A 22,653-nucleotide genomic window follows, 5' to 3' on the forward strand; every position below is an offset into this window, starting at 1 on the left:
AGAACACAGCCATGAACCAGAAGATTATCTGATAAGGGATACACTGATGCACCCATGCTTAGCTAGTCCAAGGAAGATTCTGCTACTCAGAAGTCAGACTGGACTTGAGTCATGCTGACCGTTGTTAGTTGACTTTCTCTTCAACTTACAGAAGTGCTCCCAGACACCAATGGCCATTATGAAGACGAACTATACCAGGCGAGCAAGCTTTATACGGTGGATGGATTGATTTTCCAAGGCAGCAGATGGGAAGTACAATTCTAGTTGGCGCAGAGCTTGACACATATAGAACGATTATGCCCCCGATAGTCCACCGAGTTTGGAGAATCCTTCAAAACTATCCCAGACAAGCAACGGTTTTTTGAAGCCATTGTTGTTCTCGAGCTGAGAAAAAGATTTTCTTAAGTTCACCGGGTGGCTCACCGGTCCCCCCATGTTGTTGCTGTTGTCACTTGGCACTCACTGAAGCCAAAGCTGGGTGATGAAGGGCCCGACATCGGATTGAAGCTATCCGAATGAGTCATTCTGGTTTCTTTGGACTTCTTATAATTGTCCCTCTCCACAACTTCTGTCAATTGAGATTCTTCAGTTATGCTTCCGCGTTCCAAGCTTCTCATTGGTGGATCCTTTTTTTTTGCCTTTCTTTCCGCCGAGCATCGGATGGATTGAGTCGAGAACATTTATCCCTACTTTGCGACTGCTTCGTTCAACCTGCTTCAGTTCCTGTTGGACTTCAACTCCTGATATTGTTCCCACTGTTGAATATCCCTAGGACACCTGCGACGAAACGATCAAAGCACGAGACGGGTATTCTATTGTTGCCCCACAATCCGGCCCTTGGATTTAAAGTTGGACATTCTACGGAGGAGCTACCGAGCTATCGATAATAATTTTATCAGTCGCTATCAGCGTTGAACCCCTCTTTTTAATTTCCCAGTCAATCAAACTACCAAACAGACCGATCGGAGACAATACCCGCAATGGCTTTTTCTCTTCAGGTATGCTCCTTTTCATTACTATTGAGTTGACTCGGGGCCGTTATGACCCATGGGAACTCCAACACGACAGCCGAGGATATGCGAACGCTCACGGGTTTATCCGTCTGCTTCATATTGATCCTGCCGCAAGCAAAAAGACAAGAAAAATTCCGGTCTAATTCCAGATTTAGGGCTGATTGCGAAACACATCAAGAAATCACTCGGTGAACTTTACGGTCTAGTCGATCCTTAAGTTCCTTGTCGGCGTGCGGGGTTGTTGTCCGACACCATTAGCGGAGTTTTAATTCTGCTCTCGTTGCTGCTGCTATTTGGACTTCCGTTCACCTCCAACTTTTCTTTAAAGAGTCCCATTCTATCTCACCCGAGATAGAGGTTTGTCTGTGGCGTCGGTGGTGCTGCAGGATCCCATCAGATCGCGGTATCATAGGTCAGCCTTATTTTTAGCCGTGACGCCATCATGTCTTTAGCTCAGTCGCAATTCCCACCCGCGGACATGGGTAAAAATCCTGATAGTGGAGATATACGTGAGCAGTTTGGCGACAACCGCGACGATGTGGAATCGGGTAGCGAGCCAGATATTGCCGACATTGAGCGCATTTACAGGTAGGCGCTCCCACCTCTCATCCAGGAAAAAGAAAAAGACGTATCTGACAGAATCCTAGGAAGCTGGATTTGCGCATCATCCCCGCCTTCTGGGTTCTTTATTTCCTCTGCGCAGCCGTCCGGTCCAATGTTTCACTAGCCCAAACGATGAACATAGACACCAACCACACTATTTTCGACGTTCTGCACGTGAATGACCACCAAGTCTCAACTGCTCTCGCCTTATTCTACGTGTGCTATGTCATTTTCGACCTGCCATCAAATCTGATCATGTCCAGACTCAGTCCACATGTCTGGATGAGTCGCATTGTCATTAGTGTCGGCGTCATTGGCACCTGCATGACCGCCATGAAAGCCGCCTGGAGTTTCTAGTATGTTTCTGGCGCTCTTTAGAGCTCTACCTCTGATCTTCCAACAGCTAAGACAATCCATAATGTGGTAACTAACTTAACATAGCCTCCTACGTCTACTTCTTGGTATCGTCATCGCGGGCATGTGGCCCGGCATGGCCTACTACCTCACCCTCTTTTACCCTCCGTCTCGAACAGGGAAGCGGATTGGCCAATACTACACAGCAGCGCAGCTTTCCGCCGCAGCTGTCGGGCTGGTCTCGGCCGGATTCCAAAAGATGGACGGTGTCCGAGGCTACGCCGGGTTTCAGTGGATGTTCCTGGTATGGGGTGTCATAACAATCGCCGTCGGCATCCTTCTCCTCTGGTGGCTCCCAGACCGGCCCACACCCCCAGGCGAACAGCCCCCGAAGAGGAAATACCTACGGTGGTTTCCGCGCAGTGCACCTGCTCTGACCGGCCGGGACGCTGAAATCCACTACCACGACCTGAAACGCGTGTACCATCGCTCAGCATGGACGCTCCAAGACCTCCTCCGCGTGTTCCTCGACTGGCGCCTGTGGCCCCTCCTCATCATGTACTTCGGTGTAGTGGGTGTCGGTATCGGCGTTCAAAGCTACGCCACGGTGATCATCAAAGCCATCAACCCGAATCTCAGCGGAATAGACCTCAGTCTCCTCTCCGCCCCAATCTGGCTCGTAAGTGCCCTCCAACCAACACCACAACCCCAACAATAACAACATAACTATGAAAACTAACCAAGAAAACCAACAGATGGACCTAGCCGCCATCCTCCTCGTAACCCCCTTCTCCGACCGCTTCCACCGCCACCGTGCCCTCTTTTTCTCTGTCCCCGTCCTCCTCCAAATCCTCGGCCTCCTCCTCACCACCTACGCCGGCACAGACACCAACTCCTGGCCCCGCTACGGCGGCCTCCTAATCGTCGGCTTCGGCCTCGGCCCCACAGTCCCCATCACCATGACCTGGACCACCGAGATCTTCCAACCCCGCCACGGCGAAGTCGGCGTCGCAGCCGCCTCCGCCATCGTCTCCGGCCTAGGCAATCTGGGCAGTATCGTAACGACCTACGCCCTATACAACGGCTGGGCCGAGGACCGCGCCGCGCCCGGCCGTCTCAAGTTCCGGAAAAGCAACCTAGTCATGGTGGGCATTCTGTGCGGAAGCATCCTCGCCGCGGTAACCATGCAGATCCTGGTCCGGGTGATTGACGGACGCAAGGGCGATGAGAATGACCCGGACAAGATCGTGGATGGAGCCGCTAGACGCGAGGCACAGCAGAGGGGTCTCGATGGATTGGGCTCGGGGGTATTTTCTCTTTTCAAGAAGAGGAGGAACAACTAACTAACTCATCCGTCAATTATTGCGTACGTACACTATATATACTACTAGTATGTGCGTGGCATTTTCCCGTCAGGGTTTACTGGCCTGTCCTACCCTAGCTAGTCAGGCTGGGTTGACTTCTGTCTGGTATGATGCCATTTGTCAAGAAGTAATACTTGTATTCATACCTACTTATCTACATCTCGTTAACACGAAGATGCTAATTCTAATAGATAGATAGTCTAGACTGTACTTACTATACAAAATTCAAGCTCATCGTGATAAGAACTCAACTCCGTAACGTTGTCTCGTTTCTCTACAATGATCGTAGTAATATTCTTATGTCGAAAGGAATATAATATTGGAAGGGCTATGCGACTTGTATGATGGATCATATGATAAGCGTCGATGCAACTTATGTCTAGAACGAATGTTTGCTGGTATATTTTCATTCATTACAAAAGGAGACTTCGACAAACCAATTATCGATCAAGATATAGACACAGAGGAAGCGTGGGAAATTATTCCAGTGTTGAAGTTCAAGTGGGTCACCTGCCACAACGGTAGGTTGATCATACCGACATCAAGCTCGGCGTAGCATTACTCCAGTAAAACCATCCAAAGAGTGATTGGTTGTATTTGATACACGATAATACTATGACAGTGGTTGCTCCTTTCCTTCCTGTTTCCTAAACAGTTGTTCCATTCCTAGTGATTGTCCAATTCACTGTGAACCTTCTATGTTGTTGTTGACGTAACACATAACCCAGTAACAAGTAACGAAAGAGAAGTAATTAGAATATAAACGGCATGGGGTAATGAACGCAAAGGCAAGCTCTGGCATCCGAGTAAAAGAAAACCTGAAATACCATCGTGAGAAGAAAAGAAAAGAAAAATCTATGTGCTCCACACTGCCAGGCTGCTCTCCTAGTTCGATCCCAACTGACGCCGGAGGGTATACGAGCGCTAAGAGGAAAGAAAAGTCTTCACGTTTTTATTGGTAGTTAAGGTATCTAGTTGCCACCGCAGATCTGAGTGTAATCCGTTAGCTCCATATCCACATTAATCCAAAGTTTTCCAGATAGAACTTACAGTCTCAACGATGATACCGGTGATCTGGTAGGGGCAAGCATTGCTGGCAGGACGGCGGTCCTCGAAGTAACCCTTGCCATCCTTAGCCACCTGGCGAGGAATACGAATACTACCACCACGGTCGGCAACACCGTAGCTGAACTTGTCAATGCTACCGGTCTCGTGGCGGCCAGTGAGACGCTCCTCGTTACCCTCACCGTAGACGGCAATGTGCTCAGCGTGACGGGCCTCGAACTTCTTCATGTAAGCCTCAATGGCCTTCATACCACCCTCAGCACGAGTGGCGGCGGTGGAAACGTTGGAGTGGAGACCAGCTCCGTTCCATTCACCCTTGATGGGCTTGGGCTCGAAGGAGATACGGACGCCGAATTCTTCAGCGACACGGTGGAGAAGGAAACGGGACATCCAAAGCTGGTCACCCACTGCAAAAAATGTGTTAGAGTCCGAATATACTAGACGAAACAAAATGGTGCAACTTACTCTCGATACCGGGGCAGGGGCCAACCTGGTACTCCCACTGGGAAGGCATGACCTCAGCGTTGATACCAGAAATGTTGATGCCAGCGTACAAGCAAGCACGGTAGTGAGCCTCGACGATGTCACGGCAGTAGACCTTGCCAGTTCCGACACCGCAGTAGTAAGGACCCTGGGCACCGGGGAAACCGCCCTTGGGCCATCCGTAAGGCCAGCCATCGTTACCGAGGAGAGTGTACTCCTGTTCAAGACCGAACCAGAACTCCTCCTTGGCGTTGACCTCCATCAGGCGGTTGGCGTCGTGGCGGTGGTTGTACTTGTTGGGGGTTCCATCCGAATCCCAGGTCTCGCAAAGGACGAGGATGTTGTCACCGAGACGGAAAGGGTCGGGGTAGATAGCAACGGGACGGAGGTAGACATCGGAGTTGTCACCAGGGGCCTGACCCGTTGAGGAACCGTCGAAGTTCCATTCGGGGAGCTCGTCAACGGACGAAACAGCCTTCTTGAGAGTCTAGATAGTGGGGTCAGTAATCGACGTCCCCATGTCTGGTCACGTGGGCCGGGTAGGCGCAGGAACAGGGTGCATCGGATCACCGTGCGCAGGGCTTATCAGCGAAGAGTCGAGATAACGATCACGATCCCTTTGCGTCTGTGCGCCGTGCACATTCAATGTCCTAGACCCATACTCCCGCCCGATACGCGATCCAACGGATAAGGTTGTGGGATGAAGGTCGGATATGAATACATACCTTGGTCTTGCTGCGGCATCCACCGACGGAGTCAATCCAGACGTACTCAGCCTGCACGCTTCCGCGCTGGTCGAGGTTCATGTACTTCATGAGCTGTTGCCAGCGCAAGTCAGTATGTTTGTTTCCTCAAAGCCGGGAAATCGGCTGAAGAAAGCATGATAGCAATCAATAAGAAGTGTAACGCACATTCTCCGTGTTGGAGACGGTTGTTGATTCAGACTGTATAATGAGTCATAGGTCAGCACTTATCCAAGCGATAACGAGAACCACCACGCGATAAAGGCGCGAGATAAGAGAACGATGAGTATCACATACCATAATGATTGATGTGTGTGTGAAGGATATAGACAAGAAACTTTTTCTTTTCAAGATATCTCAGCTTGCAACGGATGCAGAGCAGAACCAGTAAATTTCAACTGCTTAAAGAAGCTTTGTTCCTGCGATAGAAGACAGACGAAAGCGACACGACGATCTGAGAAATCGATTGGAAAGTAGCGAAGGAAGAGGAAAGGAGGAGATTAAAAGCAAAGCGGGTTGAAGGGAAGGGAGATGGGTAAGTATACGGATAGAAGGGATAGAGATGTAAGTGACAATGGTTCAGTGGGTGGGGAGGCGATGCTTTAAATTTAAGAGAAAGAGAGACTCTCAATCCATTGTAGCTTTTTTTGGGGGAGGGGGCAAATTCATCCCGATCAGGCATGGCGTGGTTTCGGCTTGAAAATTACGGTAATGGCGCCGGTCGATATTCTCGGTTGCTGGGCACCGCCGGTAAATTGAATTTCCCACTGAATTTTTTTTTTTACATTTTTAATTCATTTTTTTTTTTTTGGCTGCATAACTGCCAGACTGGTTTCACTTTGAATTCAGGTAGCACTTCTTTTTACATTATTATTATTAGTAAAAAATAACTTTGAATAGCTCAAGAATCTAGTGAATTTTTAGAAAAGATACGTGTAGTTTGGTAGACTCATTCTGGTCTGATGGTTGGCATGGAATTATCATTTTTGAATTAATTATTGAAAGTGGATGCGTTGTTACGGTGTTTCAGAAAATTCAAAACCACAAGAAAAAAGGCGCAACCCACAAATCTTGTGGTTGAGCGTCTGGACGCTGAGAAGATGCGGCAAGGCTGCAGCTAAGACAAGGGTTGCTCTCCGCCATTTGATTCCCACTCCCATTTGAATGGATCAGGTACTCTCCTATCTGGAAATATATGACACGGTACTAAGAGCTACATGGAGTCAGTTGGAAAGCCTCCCAACCAACCTGCGATAGGCGTCGGCTAGACGGTTCTATCTTCCTAATACACGGTCGATTACGAGGTTACTGCCCAAGTCCGCACCTCAGGCACTCAATAAGACTACCTAATTGGGTAAAGAGATGGAGCCATCATGGATCCAAATCAAAAATAAAAAAAGAAAAATGACTCCCCCTTTCCTCCTCTGCGCCGATACAGTAACTATAGTGAAATGGGTAAAGAAAATACCTCGATGCACGTAAGGCAAGTATCTGCAACCAAGAAACTACTAGGCAGAGTCATTTGAACGGGCCAGTCCAATGCGATAGAATGGGCTGTGAATACTAATCACCGGAATCTCCCTTGACGGCGCTTGGATATCTCTAGCCCGTATCTCTCTTCCCCAGATAATCGCACCCCACGCCACGGTGATCCAGACGCCTTCTATCGATGTTTAATTATACTTCCTCGACCTATTCTCTGCATTGTGACCTCCCCTTTTCGACCATTATCAGTCGGCTGACCAGGCCTTCGATACACTCGCACCGCGAACGAACGAGGGTTGCCTGAGTGAGGCTTTTAGATAGCGACGTGAGAAGCAGGCTGTTGCTAAGAGGTATTATCAACGATTAATTGACGACGGCGCATATCAGCTGCAGGACCCGAGTATCTCTCCATTTAGTTTGAACGTTGCATGCAACTAATAGACCAGGACTGTCACCCCATTGGTAGATCGGGCGCATGGCTTATAGCAAGTCATATGGGGGACTCGTTCACGGATTGCATCTTATTCGTCGCTTTCCTTTTTAATGACCCTTTGTATTTTTTTTGTCTCGATATGTGCCTTGTCATACTGACCGACAGAGTTCCGGGATCAGATGAACAGACATTCTGGAAAGGGTATTGGTAGGGTCTTTCCGATAGGCATGGACATGGTGGATGTTCATGATGCATATCAAAATCTACGGTACCTGCGACTTATCAGAAGGATTCCTTATCAATGCCCCTCAAAAAGACACCCCGCCATAGTCGCGTGGGTGGATCATAGCGCGTCGACCGATTGATGGCTGGAAATCTAATTGCTTTTGTTCTTATTTCCTTTTATCTGTTTTGGGGAGAATACAAAGATACTGCCTTTAGATTGAATCCTTATCTACTGGGCGACAATTATCAGTGCAGTCTATCAAAGGATAAAATAAAAAAAATAAAAATAAAAATAAAAAAGGAAATCCTCGATAATCACCCAAAGCGGCAAGATTACAGCCAGCCGGTAATTCACAGTACCAAAACTGAAAAGGGCAAATTTACAGAAAATAAACCTCCACAGATGTGGGGCGTGGCAAGAAATTCTCGAAAAAGGCGAGCAAAGAGCGAGAAAAGTTAAGCCGCCCCCAAGACCCCGAGACCGGCCCAGATGGTTAGTCAGAGTTATTCTTAGAGGGTTATTAGGCGAGGGATTGGTCCGCTTGAGGAAAGCTGCGGTCTGCACCGCCTCGAAGGGCGTGTGCAAGAGGGTCGAGGCAGAGGGAGTTGTCACGATTAAGTCACTTCAAACCTCACAACCGGTTGGGAGGTACAAGGATTCTCCAGAACGTCCCCCGGAGTGGCGATCTTCTTGGAATTGTATCATTCCTCCGTGAGAACGGTACGACAGCAAATGATAGGCGTTGGGGGTCGGGAGATTCAGGAATCAACTGCATCATGAGTGGCCGAGAGAGTTTAGAATCAAGAGGGGAACAAAGAGTAGAACGTCTTGGGTGAGGTTTCGGTTCAGCCCTGTGGTTGACATCCACTACAGGAGAAAGCGATGTATTCTTAGTACTACTACTAGTATTCCCCTGATAGGGTGAGATTGTGAGACTGGGAGGGTTATTATTAGTTCGTGGTGAAACGAGACCCGAAAAGAATAGATTCGGTCTATCAAATGTAATGGTGTATTGATTGTATTGAGGTCTAGATATTCTATTCTGAATGATATCCATGATCCACTCTCCTCCCGATCTGGTCGGGTGCGCAGCAGGCGGCTTCCGCCCGCCGTACGCCGTCAGCCAGTCATAAGAATAGAATGTGGCGCAGTCTCTAAACCAGGAGGGGTTTAGCGTGCTCCCGCAAGAACTTCCAGTGTTTCCGGGTAATTGAACGTGCAAGACAACCGATGAGTGCGTCATGACTGACATCTGAAAGTCCCATACCGAAAAGCTGATCGTGGAAAATTCCTTTTGACCTCGGATAAGAAAGGCCGAAGGGAGTGACCGCCATGAATATCCCTCACCGATACCCACGATCTAAGCAACTTAATCACCGCGAAGGGGATGTCTGTCATCCAATGACCGGAATATCAATAATGATATTGAGGGGGTTAGAGTAATAGTTGTGATGGGCCAGCCTGATAATGAGTAATGGCTTCAGTCGCCAACCATGTTTTTCCCTGTGATGCTCCGCATTCGACCGGGTCCCTTATCGTCGCCCCCTGATTGGTCCTGGGCCGCCGTCCATGACAAACGCCGCTGACTGGATTCGGCCCGAATCGTCATCGCTCGCCTGGAGTGCCTCAGGTTGACGACAGTCGAACATACCTGGAACAATAGCTTGGAGAAAGTCCTCCTATAGTATGGAGTCATCGTCAGAACCAGTCGATCAGCCAAGACCTCTGCGAGTCACATTTGTTCGGCTTGGCGAGGGGTTTTGTGGTCGATTGACAGTCGATTCATGGCCACATGTCATTGAATCGACAAGGAACGGAGCAAAGGGAGCAAAAATGAGAAGAAAGGGATAGGAATAATGAAAATCATTCCGCTACAAATTTTATTTTCATTGATCTTGTTCTGGATGTCTTGTAATGAAGAATTCCAATGAAATTTTTAATGCCTCATACCTCGTCCACGCATGCAGAGGAATCCTCATGCATATTTTCTTGAAACCCTCGATGGATCACTTTTTTTAATGAGGTATCCAGTCCAGCTGGGTAATTCGCGCAGCTGATCATGCTCATTTCTTCTTCTATTTTTTTTTTTTTTTTTTTTTTTTTTTTTTTTTTTTTTTTTTTTTTTTTTTTTTTTTTTTTTTTTTTTTTTTTTTCATTTTTGGGGCTTTCTTCTGTCGATTCCTCTTCTTTTGGACATCGAGGGGAATCTTTTTGGGATCCCACGAAGTAAAGAAGATCTCTGACAGGTCATTCTCATACTGGTTATTCCCTCATGGTTTAGATAATGGAAAACCACCAAACGGTCTCCTTGCAGTGGCTGTTCATGCACTGGGATGTACAATTAAATCCCTCAGCCCTGGTATAAGGCAGCCAGGCATTACACTAGCCGCCTCCACCGCCATTTCCATCTGGGTCGGAACTTTATTTCTTGGTAGCAACAACATTCATTCTGCATCTCGCATGCCTGGGCATATGTATGTATGGAAACGTGTAAACCTACAGATCCCCATCCCACCGGATCTTCTTTCCTTTTTCTTCCCACTTTCACCGATTGCTGCCCGTTGGGTTGTCATGCTCCACGTTCGATTATTTCTTCGCCAACTGCGCGTGGACAGGTAATACTAGCAACGGATGATTCTGATCTCGTGAGGGAAACTGCTTTCAACATGGTAATCGTAGTTCCCAGAGAGCCCCCATGGCGGAGCTCTGTGGGCGGATAGATGGGGGGATAGAGTCTATGCAGGTACAGCATCGATTGCTGGGCTAGCTCCGGACAGGAAGCTGGGTCCCCGCCCTCGTCTGCAGAGCCTCAGATGAAGATCTGGTCAAGCCTCAACTGATCCGCTGGAGGCAGGGCTGGTCGACACAACCCTCTCCACTCGGCGGCAGCGGTAGCCGCGGCTACCCAGCCAATCCGGGATATGTGACAGGTATTGTCAACGGCCCTTTCGCTGCTGCATCCATCGTAGGATCCATTCCACGAGTGTCCCAAGGTCTTGAGATATTTCCAGCACCCGGGCTATCTTGCTTTGTAGTTCACTCACTTCGTTCTTCTGTTCATCGGTCATTTGCACGTCCATATCCCCAAGACCGCTAGAGTGGTCCAACAATCCTGTCATGTCTACAACCGAAACGCGGCCGTTCAATCCAACTTCCAAACTAACGGAAACCTTGCTTATAGTAGTTTCTTCCTTGGCCGATTCTGCAGAATCGGTTGGATCGTTTACCGTGAAAAGTAGCATAACGACGGGCGCTTGACCAAGCTGTGTCCGCAATGTAACGTCTACTTTAACCTCATCGGCATTATCGTCGCCACCGTTAGCGTTCGACTTGAATGTGTCTTTCCCTTTGTCCTTCATGGTCCTGTCCGTATTATTGAATCCCTTGAGCAACCGATCGAGCTTTTTCTCGTTGGGATCGTTGTTGCTCAAGATAATCACATCTTTCTTTGGCTTCCCTGGTTCCGTGAATTTCAGCTGACTAACCAAGTTCTTTGAAGAGTCTGTTTGGGCATCCTTTCTGTTCTCATCGTTCTTGGACGGAGGACTGAAAATGTTACGGATCATGTTTGCTAAAAGCGCATATTGGCGTAGTGTCTGTCAGGGGGAAATAAAGATTATCAGTAACTTCTCTCATGAGTAGTTTTGCTATTGAACTCACCGGAAGAATATCTGCAAGCTGCCGCGGGTGCGCAAAGGGGATGTCACGCATCGTACGCCCAGCAACAGATTCAAAGGGTTGGAAAGTGTAGCTATGCTGTTTAGTACATGGTTTTCCATCCTGGTCAACGGTCTGCACGGCCATCTTGCGCCTTCTGCGACCAAGTTGGGATGCTTCCTCAGGCCCCAGGCCCATAGCTCCCGCCGCTGATAATGGTGACCATCCCGGTGCTAAGAGTCCATCGTAGGTTACCATCTTAAACTCTTGTGGCATCTGAATGCCCAGGTGTCTGTATATGTCCGAAGCTGCCAAGATTGGCAGTTCAAGGGGCGGTTCCATTCTCGCAACAAACCGCCGATTGGGTGCGGCACCTAGCATGCCCGAATCGAGCGCCATTGCATCTTGCTGATCTTGGGAAGGAAGAGTCGCTGGTGGGTCTGCCCAGTTAACAACAGTAACATCAGACCCTCCTATCTCGTTCGACGACGACGGTTCGTTCGTATTGTTGTTCATGACTGTAAAGACCTCGGAATTCACCCACTCTTTGGACACACGGAGCGACGGATATCCTTCTTCACACTCTATTATGATGTTCCATTTACCGTTATGGTTCCCTGATTCGCCGTCCATCGACGATTCGGACGGCTGATCTATAGCCATGTCATCAGGGGAAGCCTTCTTTTGCTTGGCGTCTAGGACGCGTGCTTGATGTACCCAGTACTCTAAGTTGAGGCCAATACGGCCTCCCTGATGCAGACACGGCTTGCCAACCCAACCACTGCAGAGGTGATCGTTGATACCAGAAAACTTGCGGTGATCTCCTTCCTCATCCCAAATGCGCTTCAAGCTTTCGTAAAGACCTTCTATGGCCTCAAAACAGTTGACTTCTTGGCTGAGTCTATCATGCTTCGCCAGCCACTGTAGATTCTCATGGAACTTAGTCAAAGTTTTCCAAGAGCTCCGTCCTCTATCTTCAGGCGATTCTATCAAGTCACGCTTTAGGACAGCCGTAGCTTCCCGACGTTCACCGTCCGTGGCTTCTGGCGTTGCGATATTCAGGCTGACATCCTTCACCGTATTCTGCGCACGGTAGAACTCAATCTCAAGATCAACAAAATTTCCCGCAATACTGAGGCTATCCTCCTGCCAAATCGACTCAAAGCCTTCGAGCTGGCCCAGTCGCTCAATGCCTTCCCTGCACACCCCTCTGCCCGCGACTCGTGTCCGTAGAACCTGCACCACGTCCTCAATGTGTCTCCTCCGCTCTTCGTCGCTGTCGCGCGCGCTTCCGAGTTTCAGGCCTTGCATACCGAGTGCCTGAATGTCGCTGTCATGCATACCGGGTGCTACTAAAGCGTCATGGACTGCGGGTGACGGGCTAATCCCGCCATAGCCACCAAGTGCAAGAAGCGCCGACGGGGAGCTGAGAGTGACGGGATCGTCAGCCCCAGCGGTTGCGGCCAGAGGCGTGGCATTTTGATGCGTCGAAGTCAGTTGATGGTTGGAAGCTGATGGGGTTCTCGTTGAAGGTGATTTGTGCGATATAGGCCGAGCCATAGGTCCAGAGGGGCGGGGAGAAGAAGTCAGATGGGTCGGCGTTGCGCCGGGATTTTGCTTGGAAGACGGAGTCGCCATGGTAGCTGCTCAAAACAATGGATTCAAAATGTAACCAGATAAATAATTAGACAAAGTGCGGGGTATCACGCATGAAACGATAGCAGCAGTTCGATTCGGACCTCTTCTCAATACTGCACCGCTGCGCAGCCCATTATCTTCTTCTATCCGACGGGCTCACCGGGCAACACCATGCAATTGTGAAAACTCACTAGACTATTTAAAGCATCGCCAAAGCATGAGCGTAGAGATTGAAAATTGAAAAGGCCAAAAAAAAAGCGAAAGGACTGTTTATCAACCAAAACACCACCCAACTCTATGGATTTCCGGTGAAGGAACTATTTGATGCGGAGTGACTTGCGGCCAGAACGCGGAGTCACATGAGTTTGTTGTGTTTGCTTCCGTCGTCATAGGTAAACCCAGTATCAAAGCTCAATTCTTACCTCCAACTTGTTTAACGACATACTCAATTGAACTCGTTCAATATGTTTGCCTTTAGGAATTTTGCCCGTAATACTCCTAGTCTGTCAAGATGGTCACAAATCCGGGGCGTCTCGACACTAGAAGGGCATCCCCACATTGTATGCCTCCAATGGAGTTCATCCTTGCGATGATTGGCACTGACGATTATCTAGTATGTTTTCCCATCTAATGGAAACCACATCTTGTCATTGTTGCCGTCAGAACCTCCAAACTCTAAATTGTCTATTGGCGTCACCTCCAAATTGCCCCCTACAACGGACTCCTTTAAGGAGAACCCAGAATTCCTGAAGATCGTACAGGATGTGGTCTCCGAGTATGGCCATCAGGACCCCGACGCTGTCGCCCAAGCCCAGGTGATGGCGTCTACATCCGGCGCTAACCTGGGCTCTGGTGGTGTCCTGTTGACGGGTGGACGTGCCAAAAGACGGCACAGTGCAGCGGATTCCAGCGGTGGAGCGAGCGGCCAAGGTGGTGCTGGATCTGCCGGGCGAGGAGGCTGGATACATCTTTCTGACAACCGACGGCCGCCCGAATATGGCCGGATCGCATGGCCCGAAGATATCTTTGGAAGTCTTGAGGTCGATTGTAGCGGTAATTTCGTGGGAAGCAACGGAAATTATCAGCCAAGCGGTACGGTGTTCCTGTACAGAACGTTCCAGTGAGAGTAGCTGACTTCAATAGGTACTTATCGGATCGTAACTCGGGACGGAATGTAGGTCACAGTTCCTTTAAATGGCACCGAATAGTACTAACAAGAAATCTAGTTTTGGTTTGAGTCCATTCCTTAGGGAAAAGTTGGTACAGAGGCTGCGCCAGCAGGAGAGTCAATAGCGGATGCATTGAGAATCCATGTACATTATTCAACTGTATTTTACTTGACTTGATGAAAGCTATGGTTAAACTGCAGGCCAGTTTGGCTCGAATCGCATCTCATATCGCATCACGACGACTTAGCATTTGAGGACACAGTCCGAATAGCACACCATGCTATTCGGTAATACAGAACAACTTTAGGTTGAGAAAAATTTTGTGATTGGCTGGGATCCATCAGCTTTCTTCGCATTTACCTTTTTCGTGGGCTTTTCATTATGAGTGGCACTTCGCATCTTCTTTCCGACAGGGGTGGTCTGTTGCTTCGATGCTAGGTTATGCTCTGAGGCCATCTTTGACGAAGGAGTGAGCGACTCTGTCTTTGGCCTCTTCATCCCCTCATCTGCTACCTCTTCAGGTCCCTCGGGGGTGCGTTCTCTCTTAGTGCCTGCTGCTGGTTTGGGCGCATTGTCCTCACTCCATCCACTTTCCCTCATTGGACGCGGATCGTCTTCGTTCTCGACTATATTTTGATCCGCAATGCCATCACCTTCGACTTTGACACCCGGCTCGGTCTTTTTCTTTGCATTTGCAAAAAAGTTCGCAATGTTACTCTTGTTTTCCTTACTACTTACCGGCACAATGAAGTCAGGAGAGTTGTTTCCAACCTTGCCAACCTCCTTGGGAACTGGATAGCATTCCAACTCGCCCTCGTATGGCTTCAGCACAGACTGCAGTTCCTTCGACCACGTCGTCCGATTCGGATCCAGCCAAATCTTCATCGCCTCACTATTTGGCTCCAGAATGACCGGCATGCGATCATGAAGGAACTTCAGATAAGCGTTCGAGGACGTCGTAATAACCGTATACGTGTAGAGCTGTTCATCCTCCCCTTCCATAGTAAATTAGCAAATAACCAACCCCAATAAACGTTTACAAACTCACCTTTATAAGAAACACAATCCCACAACCCCGCAAAGAGCATCAACTCCCCATCCTTCCTCTTCACAAAATGCGGCACCCTCTCCTTCCCCCCAGGCCCCTTCTTCAACCACTCATAGAAACCCTGACAGACGACTACACATCTCTTCCTCCGCTTCATGGACGTCCACATCCCGCGATCCTCGGCCAGCGAGTCACTCCGACAATTAATCGTCCGCATCATCGACCCGTAATCCGGTTTCCGCTTCGTCCAGAACGGGACCAGTCCCCACTTCATGCTCTGGATTTTGTATTTGAGCTGGGGGTGCGTCTGTTCGTCTTTCTCGGCTGCCTTGTTCTGGGCCGGTGATGTAGTGTCGTCGTCCTCAGGTTGTTCCTCGTTGTGTCCGGAGGGATATATATCCGCGCGATATACGGCGCCAAAGTTTCCCGGGGCGAAGTTGTATGTTTCTCGGACGTCATCGTCGGAGGGTGCTTCATCGACCTGGAGGCCTTGTTCTTCGAGGCGGCGACGCATGAAGGCCATGCGCTGTTCTGTTTGTCAGATGCCTAGTACTCTGGCTACAGAACGCGAGTAGGTAGAGGGACGTAACATACCACGCCGAGGGCATATCTACCACACATTTTTAGACCATTAAACGAACAATGAGAAGTAAAAGTAGTATTCCACTTAAGAATAAAAATTCGTCGCTAGCTACAAGCGTTATCCAGGCAGAGATAGAAGAAGGGTACCTAGAATAATGAAACTGATAAAGGGCGACGTCATACTGCGACGGGAGCTCCGACCAATTAATTGGGGCCGGAACATCGATAGAATTTAATTCTTTTTCCGCGATTGAATTCTTACTCCTACACTCGACTCTTCATACTCACTCACCCACCTACTTACACCAACAAATTCAAACCTATTCCCCCAATCAAACAACGTACCACCAACCCCTCAATGCCGAAATAACCACACCCAAAGAAAAAGAAAACCAGAACTCAAGATGTTCCCAGCAACAACCCGCCGTCTCCCCAGAACCCTCACGTCAACGCTGACCCGCCGCCTCTCAACACTCCCCAAGACGCCCCGTGCAAGCCTCCAAAACCACCTGCAACCCTTCCAACCTTCACAAAAGAGATCCCTCTCCACGCTCCAAAAATGGACCCTCGGCCTCAAACAAGCCAAACGTGACATTTGGCGCAAGAACCCCATCCTGCTCCCGCTTGCGCTCTTCTCCGCCGCCGCCGCCACCGCCATATTCACCTACATCGCCTACGTCGAGTATACGCGCGTCGGGCCGCAGTACCACAAGTTCCCGCCGCCGGTGGCGGAGGCGCTCCGCACGGCGGTGTACTACACGGAGGTGGATCTGAGCCCGCCGAAGGCGCTGCAGGCGTACAAGGAGGCGCTGCGGATTGGGATTGAGATGGGGATGCATCCGTTTTCGGACGAGGTGGTTGGGATCAAGATCCAGGTTGCGATGATGCTGGAGCGGGCCGGGTTGGCGAAGGCGTCCGTGGAGGTGTTGGAGCGGACGAAGGGGGAGATTATGGGGTTTGTGGAGGGGAAGGATCGCGGGGAGGGGGTGATTGGGGTGAAGGTTGAGAAGGAGGATGGGGAGGAGAAGAGGAAGGAGATGGAGGAGTTTGAAAAGCAGCAGCGGGATCGCGTGCTCAAGAAGGCTGTGGGGATTGAGATGAAGCTTGCGGAGCTGTACTCGAGCGATTATATCCAGGATGAGAAGAAGGCGGAGGAGGCGCAGGTTGCGGCGGTGGAGTTGTGTTTGAAGGAGTTGCATCGGCGCCAGAGTCTGGGCCTCCCTGTTGGTGGCGGGCTAGAGGCGGATAACACTGAGGGGTGGTTGAATGTCACGGAGATCGCGACGGCGTTGACGGATCTGGCGGGTCGGTATACGGCGCAGGAGAATTATGAGCTTTCTATTCCGCTGCAGATGCGGGCGCTGGATCTGCTCCATACCGAGGAAGGGGATGCGCCGACGTGTAAGCAGGTTGTGCTGCTGAATAGTGTTGCTGGGTGCATGGCTGGACAGGCGCAGAAGCCCATTCGGGCTGAGGACCCCAAGAAGGCCAGGGAGCAGCTATTTGATGCTGCTCAGAAGTGGGCGCAGAAGGCGATTGACGTTGCGGCGAAGATTCAGCCTCCGGTTCGGGATGAGGAGTGTGATACTTCTTGCGTGGCGGCGACCTTTAACCTGGGTTGGCTGGCGGAGTTCCAGGGTAAGGCGAAGGAGGCCGAGAGGCTCTACGGAGAAGCCAAGTCGCTGTCGCAGGGTCTGGGCTTTGAACAGGGCGTTTCTATGGCCGATGCTGCCCTGAAGAGGCTCACGAAGAACTAAATCAGCGGAGACCTCTGTACCATAGACCACATGTACAATATGATATAGCAAGTGTATGGATAGATGAGTAGACAGGACGGGCAGTCTCTTCTACTTGTACGGATACGGCAGTGACATAGATATAGTACGATCACCTTACCCTAGTGGATCAGCCCCAGCAGTGCGTTTTAAGGTATTTTTTGTCTTTGTATTAGAACATGGCATGTCTTCCTTTACAAGATCCCAGACAGTCGGATTTTATGAATCGAGTAAGCTAGACATGTTTAGAAAAACCTCGGGTCCGGTTAAGGAACACCGAAGTGCTTCATTGCTCGTGGCTCATACATCCCAACCAATGCCTGCCCTTTTTTGTTAAGGAAAAATAAAAAACAAAATAGTTATCTTCCTCTCATGTCCCTCACCGATGGGTATTCATCATTTATGCCCTCGACATGACACCCCAGGCACGGATCTTGTTGTCAGTGTAACCAGCGAAGAGAGTCTGGCCGTCAGCGCTCCAGGCCAAGCTGACACACTCGGGCTCGCGGCTCTTCTTGCCCTTCTCGATGTACTCGGGCTTGAGCTCATCAACTTTGCTCTTCTTCTCGAGGTCGAAGATGGTGATGCTGCTGGCGGTGGCAGCGCAGAGCCAGTAGCGGTTGGGGGAGAAGACGAGAGCGTGGATCTCATCGCCGGCGTGGAGGGAGTAGAGGTGCTTGGACTCGTTGAGATCCCAGAGCATGGTGGTACCGTCCTTGCCACCGGAGGCGCAGAGGGAGCCATCGGGGGAGATGGTGACGGTGTTGATGTAGCCGGAGTGACCGATGTGGTCGGTCTGGAGGCGGCAGGAGGCGAGCTCCCAAACCTAGTAACACAGTTCAGATTAGCTGTGAACACACTTTTCCACGTGCAGATGCAGAGATATAGCATTCAAGTGTTGGTCGTTCATCAGGGTATAGGTGATTGTTGGTCTCATGGCCATAAGGCTCTGAAGTAGCAAATACGTTTTATACAGAAACATCATTTGAACCGATCGAATTCGGTAAAGGGTAGAAGGAAACTGCCAGATGCGTACCTTGACGAGCTTGTCCCAGCCAGCGGAGACGATGACAGGGTTCTGGGGGTTGGGGCTGAAGCGGACGCAGGAGACCCAGTCGGTGTGGCCCTTGTCGGTGATGGTGAACTTGCAGTCACCGAGGGTGTTCCAGAGCTTGATGCTGCGGTCACGGGAAGCGGAGACAATCTGGCGGTTGTCGGCGGAGAAGGAGACGGAGAGGACGTCGTTGGTGTGGCCAACGAAGGTACGGGTGGTCTCGCCGGTAGCGAGCTCCCAGAGGCGGAGAGACTTGTCCCAAGAGGCGGACAGAGCGTAGGCACCGTCGGAGGAGATCACCTATTGAGTTCGCAAAATCCACTTGTCAGCCGAACTTCCTTTCGCACTAAGTTCCCCGCGATATCCACGGTCTTCGCAAGGGTTCGGTATGCATACACAGTCAGAGACGATGTGAGAGTGACCCTCGAGGCTGCGCTTGGGGTAACCGTAGGCCTGCTCGTCGCGGGTAAGGTTCCAGATGATCAGGGTCTTGTCGCGACTGCCAGAGAGCAGCATGTTGGGGCTAGAGTCGGAGAAAGAATCAAGTCAGAAACCATTTTATCCAAAATCAATCAACCAATGCCATTTCTTGAATTTCTTCATCGCTGAAGATCTTCACACATCTTTCTTTTATGGCTTCAAATTTTTTCTTTCTTGTCTTTGATATCGGATCCGGAATTCCCTTACTTCTCCAAAGAGGTAGCCAGGGAAGTAACCCAGCCATTGTGACCCTCGAGGGTACCGCGAAGGACCAGCTGCTCAGCCATGATGACGATGGTAGGGGACCGCGAGAGGGAGAGAGGATGAACGCGGGCGGAGCAATTGTCGTTGACTCTGAGGTAAAATCCCAGCGTTCGAAGATGGAGGAGCAGAGTCGGCGTGCCCGCCTAAGCCCTAACTGCCTTACCGCCCTCTGTGTGCGAGGTCACATGGAACCCTAACATAAGCGAGTCACGTGTTGACGGTTGGTTTTCTTGGTTTCTGGTTCCGATTAGAGTGGATCCTCGAACAATATAATGCCATTCGCTGTCGGGATCTTCAAGAGATGGAGCTTCTATATTGCCTCATTGGTCATGTACTCTACACCTCTATACATCTCGTCATGAGCTATTTGTCAATCGCTGACAACGCACTGCCTTCGTGATACACTTACAACAATACAATACAGTCTGGTGGATCTATCCACTCAATACTCATTGACCAGTAGTAGAACTCTTGTCAATGACAGCTGAGGGCGTGAAGCATCTATCCCAAACAGGCACTGTAGCTCGACGAAAGGCTGTGGCTAAATGTACATCAGGGTTGTACAGACATACCCATCGCATACTAAACGGATACTGGCTATCGTGTATCTATCAATCAGTTATCTATTATACTTTACAGCCTGTCTGTACAGTACATGCGCCAGATACATACCTCACTCCAACAACACATTTACAGAGCCCTACGAGAAACAAGATAACGAAAGGAATCCAACCCAGAAAATGCATAAATTCCCTACACAAACTAACCATATAGTACAAGCCCAACCCAGCATGCTTTTATACAAACTTCTTTCTATACAGGACGCAAATCACCATCACGAATCAAACACCTGAACATTCGGCATGCGGCCAAGTCCCGCACCACCCGTCTTCTTACTCTTCGCAGCATGGAACCCAGTAGCACTGTTATCCTGGACATGCTGTCTGAGCAGGCGCAAGACCTCCGACTCAGCCCAGCGAGACGGCACGGGCCGGTAAGCAGCCTTGTAGGCACCGACCGTCTGGGCCCATTCGCCGCTCTTAGCCCCAGTGCGCTTCCAGGTCTCGGTGGGGGTATCCTCAGCGACATTGCCTTCGGTGGGAGGATCCTGCGTGGCCCAGTAGTAGATATCCCAGTCATTCTCGTCGAGGAACCGGTCGTACTCCTGGAGCTCCTCCTTGTTCATCTTGGAAAGATAAACATCGGCAAAGGTAGAAAGCAACAAATCGGACTCGAGGATTCCTCGCTTCCGGCTCTGGTCTGTTCCATTCACCCATATCAGTCCCCGGCAATGAATTAGTAATAATAGAGAAAGGGTATACTCACATAACAACCGGGCCCGTATAGTAGAAACATCCTCCCCAGTCCGCTTCAGCGGCTCCACCTTAAATGTAATACCCTCCATCTCACCCACACCCAGCTCTGGCTTCTGCGCGCCCGTCTCCTGGCGGCCACCCGTGAAATGCTCAACCTTTCCGGGGTAGGCAGGGCGGCTGTTATCGTCTTTGGGACGAATTGCCGAGCTGCCGAAGGAGCGACGGACGAGAGTTGTTCTGGGGAAGAATTGCGACGTTGAGGGTCGCGCGAAGCGCTGGATGAGTCTTGGGGCAGACATGGTGGCTCTGCTGGTGTGTTTATTGCAGGAGAGCTGTGTAGGAGGGAATTGTCGCTGGGGAGGATCGGAATTGTTTCTTCGTTTGTCATGACGGGATTGACATCATCCGGAGATTGGGGAGGGTTTGTTTGTTGTGTTTGCATGCTCTAAACACAGCCAACCGGGGTTGTGCATTACAAAGATTATATTGAATCGCAGAAAGGCGGCTATGCACATGGTACATATGTACAATATGTACTGATGACTTGGTCTTTTGAAGTCGGAGTACTCCATTACATCATCCCCAGTTGTCTAACGCTATCATAGGATCATAAAAGTATTCAAACAGTATACCGTGAGATATATCCGAGACTACATAAAGTCGAGACCACACTCGACAGATGCATAGAACTCCGTATTTTGTCATGAGAACAAGGAAACTACAACGCAAAGTGCCATTCCGCTCAGTCCAGGCACTTCGAAACAGGGACCGTCTAGATAAGATGCTTGGATCTGCAAGTGGTCGAAGCCGTCAGTCAAGTTGTAACCATCTGCAACCAGAAATACATACCTGAAGTAAGCCCGCAGATAAATGACCTGCCAAACACCCAATCCAATCAACATTCCCATTGTGCCAAACGCAAACCATTTCACACGCTCGTTGGTGCTCTCGTTGGTGTCGCGCAGCTTCTGTTCACGCGCACGCAGGTATTCCATTTCGCTGACGATTTCTTGCACCATCTCCTCGATGCGACGGAGATCAGTTTCGAGGGGCTTAAGCTTCTCATGGTCCTGGATGCTAGACCAGTCACGAGCATCGGCGCCAATGTCGACATCGAGTTCAATCGACCGATAGGGGTTCGCAACACCGGCTGCTCAAAAAAATCAGAAAAGCAATCCAACAATCTAATGCTATCGACAAGATAAGGGCGAAAAGAATGATGACCAAAGGCAAGGGCAGGGTAGATAACATACACCGTCCTTCAAGCTTGTTCTCGAAGCAGACATCGAAAGCAGTATCCTCCGAAGAAGTGAATGTCTGGCGAGTCTCGCCTACAACATCCCTCGGGCGACCGTGGTCATTGCCCAGGGCATCTTTGATCTAGATCCCGGAAAGACGATTAGCGAATCCGCTCCGATTCAATCCAGCCCGACCAACACTAGTCCGGTGAAGCGGATTTCACGATTCACCGCAAATCACCATTGACCGAAAATAGGGGCATAATGCAACATACATGCATGTTGACCTTCTGTCCATCACCCTTCTGACCGCTCACAATAGCTGTGACGACGACAAGCTGATCCTTGAAGACGAAGTTGCGGATGCATCGCTCGTTCTTTCCGCTCACGGCGGGCAGGTCGAATTTCAACGCGGCGGAAATCTGGACAAGACACAGGAATAAGATCCCGAGGATAGACTTCATGGTAGGTTGTGACGTCCCCATTGTCGAAACTAGATTGTCGCTGTGGTCGACAGTGAGGTCTTGGAAATTGACAACAAAGCTCGGGAGCTGCCATTGATGCCACGCCGCGCTCAAGGGTTCCGGAGCTGTCGGGAGAACAATGTTCCGCTATCAATCAACCGCACGCTTTAAAGAACAGATATTGATCTCCCCGTAGTAT

The 22,653-nt window shown here is 50.0% G+C and overlaps 7 protein-coding genes across 7 annotated transcripts; 3 read left to right on the top strand and 4 right to left on the bottom strand.

Moving 5' to 3' along the window:
- The first annotated feature begins 1,171 nt into the window (after positions 1–1,171).
- BDV37DRAFT_190659 (putative MFS transporter) lies at positions 1,172–3,351 on the top strand. The gene is made up of 4 exons (XM_032079662.1): positions 1,172–1,601; positions 1,661–1,972; positions 2,058–2,649; positions 2,726–3,351. The coding sequence occupies exons 1-4, from the start codon at positions 1,456–1,458 to the stop codon at positions 3,311–3,313; spliced, it is 1,638 nt and encodes a 545-aa protein (XP_031945503.1). The 5' UTR covers positions 1,172–1,455; the 3' UTR covers positions 3,314–3,351.
- A 308-nt stretch (positions 3,352–3,659) lies between these two features.
- On the bottom strand, positions 3,660–6,191 carry glnA (glutamate--ammonia ligase). The gene is made up of 6 exons (XM_032080904.1): positions 5,923–6,191; positions 5,794–5,826; positions 5,608–5,700; positions 4,865–5,369; positions 4,385–4,806; positions 3,660–4,323 (listed from the first exon to the last, which is right to left on the bottom strand). The coding sequence occupies exons 1-6, from the start codon at positions 5,923–5,925 to the stop codon at positions 4,306–4,308; spliced, it is 1,074 nt and encodes a 357-aa protein (XP_031945504.1). The 5' UTR covers positions 5,926–6,191; the 3' UTR covers positions 3,660–4,305.
- A 4,406-nt stretch (positions 6,192–10,597) lies between these two features.
- On the bottom strand, positions 10,598–13,342 carry BDV37DRAFT_190728 (RNA polymerase II mediator complex middle subunit MED1). The gene is made up of 2 exons (XM_032079663.1): positions 11,430–13,342; positions 10,598–11,365 (listed from the first exon to the last, which is right to left on the bottom strand). Exons 1-2 carry the CDS (start codon positions 13,062–13,064, stop codon positions 10,706–10,708), a joined length of 2,295 nt encoding a protein of 764 aa, XP_031945505.1. The 5' UTR covers positions 13,065–13,342; the 3' UTR covers positions 10,598–10,705.
- A 186-nt stretch (positions 13,343–13,528) lies between these two features.
- Positions 13,529–14,357, top strand: BDV37DRAFT_279135 (uncharacterized protein; the record flags this gene model as incomplete). The annotated part of the gene is made up of 4 exons (XM_032086264.1): positions 13,529–13,624; positions 13,679–14,156; positions 14,208–14,238; positions 14,291–14,357. The coding sequence occupies 4 exons, from the start codon at positions 13,529–13,531 to the stop codon at positions 14,355–14,357; spliced, it is 672 nt and encodes a 223-aa protein (XP_031945506.1).
- BDV37DRAFT_190741 (SOS response-associated peptidase) lies at positions 14,168–15,980 on the bottom strand. Its single transcript, XM_032079664.1, has 2 exons — positions 15,282–15,980; positions 14,168–15,228 (listed from the first exon to the last, which is right to left on the bottom strand). The coding sequence occupies exons 1-2, from the start codon at positions 15,802–15,804 to the stop codon at positions 14,537–14,539; spliced, it is 1,215 nt and encodes a 404-aa protein (XP_031945507.1). The 5' UTR covers positions 15,805–15,980; the 3' UTR covers positions 14,168–14,536.
- Positions 15,981–16,267: 287 nt separating this feature from the next.
- BDV37DRAFT_279137 (TPR domain protein) lies at positions 16,268–17,620 on the top strand (the record flags this gene model as incomplete). Its single annotated transcript, XM_032086265.1, has 1 exon — positions 16,268–17,620. One exon carries the CDS (start codon positions 16,268–16,270, stop codon positions 17,618–17,620), a length of 1,353 nt encoding a protein of 450 aa, XP_031945508.1.
- Positions 17,621–18,038: 418 nt separating this feature from the next.
- Positions 18,039–22,475, bottom strand: BDV37DRAFT_268609 (40S ribosomal RACK1 domain-containing protein; the record flags this gene model as incomplete). The annotated part of the gene is made up of 9 exons (XM_032084212.1): positions 18,039–18,464; positions 18,675–18,992; positions 19,089–19,215; positions 19,380–19,447; positions 20,287–20,696; positions 20,763–21,084; positions 21,589–21,902; positions 22,006–22,132; positions 22,266–22,475. 9 exons carry the CDS (start codon positions 22,473–22,475, stop codon positions 18,039–18,041), a joined length of 2,322 nt encoding a protein of 773 aa, XP_031945509.1.
- Positions 22,476–22,653: the final 178 nt, after the last annotated feature.

This window comes from Aspergillus pseudonomiae, assembly GCF_009193645.1.
Source record: "Aspergillus pseudonomiae strain CBS 119388 unplaced genomic scaffold BDV37scaffold_7, whole genome shotgun sequence".
Classification (NCBI taxonomy): domain Eukaryota; kingdom Fungi; phylum Ascomycota; class Eurotiomycetes; order Eurotiales; family Aspergillaceae; genus Aspergillus; species Aspergillus pseudonomiae.